Here is a 6749-nt window from a genome sequence, read left to right as displayed (position 1 = left end):
ATTTTAGTTGTGCATATAAAGTCTTTGCAACAAATTCCATTATATAAAAGGTAAGAACGAACTTTTACAATAGCATCCAGTACTTTACTTTGCATTCTGTTACGAGGTTTTGTTCTGATAGCAGTAACTAAAGAAAACATTATTTCAACAGTTGCATTACTTGCGGGGGTTATTAGGCATGTTAAAGCATATGCTGCAAGTTCCTTAAAATGATCATGTTTAGCCACACCTTGCCAGAATTTAAGAGAATCTGGGGGGGATGCAATTCTCTGCAAAATACGGTTCTTCACACCATTCTACCAAACAAACCTTTCTGTATTGTGCCTCGATAATAGAATTATTTTCCATAATATGTTGAAATGGCAAATCTTCAAACTTTGCTCTTAATCTTTGATTAAGAACTTTGTCCGGGTTTAAAAATGAGAGCCCTTTAAATAGGTTGACAGCGTCAGGAAGTCTTTTTTCTACTTGATGTAAGGCTTCTTGTAACATAGCTTAACATCTCAATTTCACTTCTTTTATTTTTTAGTTTTTGTTCACTTGTGTGCCAGCAGTTAATGTAAAGTTATTAATTTCTTGAATGAACTTGGCACTAAAGTCAACATTTTCTAATGTTTTATATGTTCCATCTTTGTTCAAAAGCCTTTCGTATAAACTCTGGTGATGCATCATTAATTCTTTCGACAGTTCATGTGGATCACTGTTTTCTTGTTGAAATGTTGAATTTATTATTTCAAATTCCTGGACAACAGGAGTTGCAAACAAAAAATAAAAATTATTTATCCTATCTGCCAGCATTTCTTTTAAGAGACGACATTTGTATTTTGCACTAATACTTAACTTTGCTTCACAAGTGCTAAAATAACCTAATAATTCCTCCCAGTTCATCAAAATGTTATATAAAACTTTGCCTCTTACTAGCCATCTTGTTTTAGATAAAGTTTGAAATGGAAGAGAAACATTTCCTTCGTTTACAGGATTCATTATTTTAAATAAACTCTTGAATTCTTCTCGTCTAATGGCACTATTACTGAACCATAATGGCACTTCAGTTAAAAGAAAACCAACATTAGCAGGCAACTTTGAGAATGCATGTTCGATGCAAAGACTCAAAGAATGACAGATGCATTTCATCTGCATACAATCTGGTGATTCAGTCTTAATTCGTGACCACACTGAATTTTTACTGCCAACCATAGAAGCTGCGCCATCACTAGCAAATCCTATACAGTTTTTAAGAATTTGGCCAAAATCAGTTATTTCTTCAACTATTTTGTCAAACAAAACATGTGCAGTAGTTTCAATTAGTAGATAAAGTTAGGTCATCAGAGCAGGTACTACACTTTAATATAAGCATTGATTGACAACGGGGACAGATTACATAAAAAAGATGTTTATAAATGTTTGTTTTTTTACGATTATGACATTAGTAACCATTTGGAGTTAGCATCTATTTAGTATTACGCATGAAATATGAAGAAAACACTTAAAATGAGTAAACATGTGAGTATAATCGACATATTTCTAAGATGACAGCATAATTGAAAGGTAGTTGGTTATTATCTTAGACTCCACATCTACTTACTATTTTTACTAGTGCCATTTTTTCCATACCATATTTATTGGTACAATTTGTACATAAGTTTCTATTTGTCAATCATATTCTTAAAAGAATTATGTCAGTCATCAGAAGACCAAATTTAATCAGGGGTTTGGAGGTATCAACTTAAAATATCTCTAAAATATTGATAAATTTAATTTTAGTCGTAACTCTAAAACTAGACTGTTTCCAAGAACAATCTATGCGTTATTATTAAGGCAAATATGTCTATTAATCCAAGATAGTTAGAAAATCTATAATTATTGACTTTTAATGAAACTTTTGGGACTACTCAGGAAAAAGTATATGAATACTTAAAAAATATTCATTTTAAATACAACTTTAAATAGCTATAGTTATAAGTTTTCAAATTTCTATAAATTCAAAATAAATTGATTCAATTAATTTCAAAACACTACTTTTAAAGAATTTCAAACGAAAAATACAAGAATTAATTATTTCAGAGGAAATATACTCAGTGACCTAATTGGCAGAGACAAGGCGCCAGCACTAAAAAATGTCCCCAAAATGGTTTCATACTCAACTGTGAACTCTTTGAAAGGGTCCATATAGACATTTAGTAAATAACTGTGAAACCGGATTAAACATTTAGGTGTGATATTCCCTTAGTGCGAGAGGGTGGGGTGTGGTGGTGGAGGCGGCTTTATTCTTTAGAAAAAAGATTTTTTCCTGATATGACAAATGTTAGTAGGACTGTTTTCCTCATGTAAATCCATGAATGGGAGTGGGAGGTCAAAAGTTTTTTTTTAATCTACAAGTTTTGACATCCAACCAAATGTTTAAATTACTTTATTATAACTTTTTCTTTAATAATCCATATTTAATAAATATTTATATAAAATTATCAGAAAAAAGCCAAACAAAAATTTTAAAAGCCAAACTGCTTTAAAAAAAGCCAAATTTGAAGCCAAAATTGAAAAAAAAGCCAAACAAAAATTTTAAAAGCCAAACTGCTTTAAAAAAATCCAAATTCGTGAAATTTGGCTTTAAAAAAGCCAAGCTGGCAACCCTGTTGTTCACCACATGAGTGAGTCGGAACTTTCTTATAAAAGGGAGTTAACAAATTACTGACTGTTTTGTTCTGACACCGCCCATTACCGGTGACATGCAGTTTATATCGCTTTCTTGAGATTATTTATTTATTTAACGGAAACTTTTTTTTTTACCCTCAACTGCTGCAACTACAATTCTGTGATTATTCTGAATCACACGACAGAATTATAAACAAGATGTCGGTGATCAATTACAATTCAAAACACGATTTGTTCGCAATGATTTAATTAACGTTTTCGGCAGGATTTTTTAAATATTTATTTTTCCAACGTTCATTGTGTTTCGTGTGTTATCTATTCGTGTTGGGTAGCTTCACTTTTTATGTAAATAGAACAAAAACAATCTTTTTTTCGTGTTTCTTCATTTGTTGATATTCACCGTATTTTGCATCAATTACAAAACACATTTGTGACACTGAACACATTTAATCATTAAAACAGTTAAAGATTTTCCTTTTGCTTCAAAATTGCAAAACAAAAATATCACAAAAATACGAAAAGTACACGTAAAAATAAAAGCCAACAAAAAGTAAAATAAATAATAAAAAGTTCGTTTAATCACAAACGTGAGAAATGTTAGAATAATGAAGTCCAGTGTTTTCGTGATTTTAATCGATAACAACAACACAATAACGATATAATTAACCCAGACATAAATAGAGGGGCGATAACAACAAAAGCAATAAATTATCTGACAATAAAAGTGATAACCATGGCATCTGATGCTAAGTCTAATGTGCGCGATGTTTTTAAGTTGGAAAATAACGAATTCCGAACGGAACTTCTCGATCTGAGCAACAATATTTGGAAGAATCCTGAAATCGGTTTCCGAGAATACAAGGCACACGATCTGCTCACGGCTTTCCTTGAAAAATATGGACTAAAAGTCGAAAGAAAATATAAACTGGAGACTGCATTTAAGGCGACTTTTGGCGACGATGACGACGACGACGCGAAGAAAGGGCCTCATGTGGCCATCATTTGTGAATATGATGCTTTACCGGGAATTGGTCACGCTTGTGGTCACAATCTTATTGCTGAGATCGGAGTAGCCGCAGGAATTGCAGTGAAAAAAGCCATGGAAAGTAATGGTTGTAAGTTAAAGGGCAAGGTAAGATTGTTTTCAGTCTAGCATAACCTGTAGGAAAAAAAAAATGGCCTTGTGTCGAACTTTGGTCCTTTAAGGAGGGGGCTGACAAATAGAAAACCAAACAATAAAATGGCGTCAGGAACCTTTGGACCGGTTGTATCTATTTTCTGATCTGCCTCAAGAGATAGTTCTCATAGGCATCCATTCGCACTAACGGAGAAATTTCAACGAGGCCCTATCATGTCCAGCGTGCCCTTCTTTTCAGGGCAACTGGATCGCCTCTATTTAAAATTGACCTTGTCTTTAACTTTACTGGAGGATGGGGGCGGGGGTATAAATAAAATTGCATTGAATGATAGTGATGTGATGTCCTTTTTTTTTTTTTTTTTTTAATTTAAAATTTTGGTAAAACTATACAAACACCGTGACAGCGAATTAACCCTACCCCTAACCCTAACCCAAAACCCTAACCCTAACCCTAACCCTAACGCTGTCACGGTGTTTGTATAATAATACCAAAATTTTTTTTTTTTTTTTTTTTGTAGAAACATTTTGTCATAAAATAATAATGAACGGACCTTACGAGAAAAATATTTTCAGAAGTTTTACAATCGTGAGAAAAAGTAAAGGGCACAACCGAACCAAGAACCATTAGTATTTGACCTTTGGCCTTAAAACATTAATTAAAAACAAAAAAACGACAAACAAACAAAAAATAAGTCGATTCGTTCGGAATAATGACCGAAGTCAATTAAAAATCGCTTACTAATGTAGAATTGGTGGCGCTTACAAAAGCGGACTTCCGGACTCAGTTTAAATGTTGTTGTTGTTTTTTTATTATTATTATTTTAAATTTACACCAAAAGTATAAATAAAAAGAAATGTTTTCACACACACACACACACACACACACAATGAAAATAAATAAATCATTGGATAACACCCTTCGCTCAAATCCTCCATTCGGACAAAAGTTAAATTCTACATTACTAGATGACTACGTAGGAATAACGCCACAAATTTGGTAACATTTTACAGTGAGTAATTTTTTTCAAATTAAAATTTAATGCAAAATGATCCCGTATTTCCGAGTCATTCTAGTAATTGTTTCAAAACAACAAGACAAAAAATAAACAAAAAAAAAAAAAAAAAGGTGGGGTGGAGGGCGGTACTCAAAAGCAAGCAGGCAACAATCGTGGTCGCAAAAAAGAAATGCTCTTTAAGCGACCCGACCCGCTCAACAGGTTCTGGTAACAAAGAATATCTAATTTTGTCTGAAGTAGAGAAATAGTTGTCTCCTTGATTTTATATTTTATTTATTTTATATTTTATTGTATTTTATTTCACAAAACAAAAAGTTTTAACAAAACAAAATTAGGCACTAGGTCAATCAAAAAAGTGAGAAGGGAGGGGTTTATAGCCATCCTTGTCACTGCACTTTTGAATTGTCTAAGCTATTCCTAGCTAGAATTCTCAGTCACCATAATACCACATTTCACACCACCAGGGGTCGTTCTACTTAAGATTCCCAAATCAAGTCGTTTTTTTTTTTAACTAGGTGTCCAAAAAGTCACTGAAGAATTGAAAATCTTTGTCATTTTATCATTAATGATTATTTTTTCTCAATTTCAGATATTTTACAGATAATATTTTGGAAATTAATTATGGATAAGTTTAGCATTGAACAACGAACGCAAGTTGTGAAATTGTTTACCAAAATCATGGGTCAATTGTTTTGACTCAGAGTTTATTGACGGAATTTTCATGTAAGAGATAGCCCAAGTGACAACACAATTTGAAACATTGTGCGCCGATTTGAAGACTAAGGAATTGTACTTGATCTTCTGTGAGCTGGCAGACTTTGAAACGTCATCACAAATGAAAATAGGAAAAGAGTGCCAGAGAGCATGAAGCAGCATCTTGAAGTAAAAATGACTAACACTTCAAATATTTTAAAGGAGATCTAAGTTTTAAAATAATCCTCATTTAATCTCACGAGCTGAGTTTATGACGTTACAGAAAGCATGAAAACTGAATAGACATACCATTTACCTTTGATTATACGTTTGAATTATATAATTTAAAATACCAAATACTTTTATTTGTTTCTGTTTTATAGCTGACTGTTCTTGGTACTCCTGCCGAAGAAGGACTGGGAGGTAAAGTGCAACTTATTGATGCTGGTGTCCTAGATGATGTGGATGTAGCAATGATGGCCCACCCCTCAAATAAAACAATATGGAGACCAAAATATTTATGTGTCCAGGGGTAAAACAATCTCTTCCTTATTTCATGACAATTCTTTCCCTTTTTTTGTCCACATTTTTTAAAATGTAAATATAATTTTATACTCTGATTTTTATAATATTATTCAGGCAATTAGAAAGTTAATAAAAACGATAAAAGCATTTATTTAATATTTAAATGTAATATTTCAGAAAATAGTAAAGTCTGTTTTGTAAGTGTACTTGTAAAATGATGTTCAGGTAATCCTATTTGGTGTAAGTTTAAATTTAGTAGATTTTAAGAACTGTTATATATATAGTTCTTAACATCTACTAAATTTAAACTTACACCTACTATGATATTATTCTGACGAGATAGAGAGATGAAAAAGGAACAAACCAAGTTATATGTCCATGAAAGGACATAACTTGTTTTCTTTTCTTTTTCATCTCTCTCTCTCTCTCTCTCTCTATCTATCTATATATATATATATATATATATATATATATATTCCTTACTAATGGAGTCAGAGATAGCTAGTGGCCGGGGTTGAATCTCCCAACCGGCTGTAATCCTAACTCCCAACACTAATGATTCCCAAAAGGATGAAACACTAGTGTCTGTAGGTATTAAAATAATAATAATAATTATATTTATATATATATATATTCTCAATGAATTATATGTTGATCAGACTTGCTGTGGACAAGCATGAAGATGGTGTCTATTCTTTTCTAGGGAGGTAGCATAATCACGTAGA

At 32.2% G+C, this 6749-nt stretch overlaps 1 protein-coding gene across 1 annotated transcript in view; it reads left to right on the top strand.

Moving 5' to 3' along the window:
* Window positions 1-2670: 2670 nt before the first annotated feature.
* LOC145286023 (peptidase M20 domain-containing protein 2-like) overlaps window positions 2671-6749 on the top strand; it is a 32924-nt gene continuing 28845 nt past the window's right edge. Inside the window, exons 1-2 of the mRNA XM_080134642.1 lie at window positions 2671-3784; window positions 5883-6031. Of these exons, the coding sequence (XP_079990768.1) occupies window positions 3386-3784; window positions 5883-6031 (548 nt within the window). The 5' untranslated portion in view covers window positions 2671-3385. The remainder of the gene's footprint in view (window positions 3785-5882; window positions 6032-6749) is intronic.

The sequence above is a fragment of the Euprymna scolopes genome, chromosome 10 (genome assembly GCF_053919585.1).
Source record: "Euprymna scolopes isolate OS-2025 chromosome 10, ASM5391958v1, whole genome shotgun sequence".
NCBI classification, from domain to species: domain Eukaryota; kingdom Metazoa; phylum Mollusca; class Cephalopoda; order Sepiida; family Sepiolidae; genus Euprymna; species Euprymna scolopes.
The sequence above is the reverse complement of the archived record's forward strand: the minus strand, read 5'-3'. Positions and strand labels throughout refer to the sequence as shown.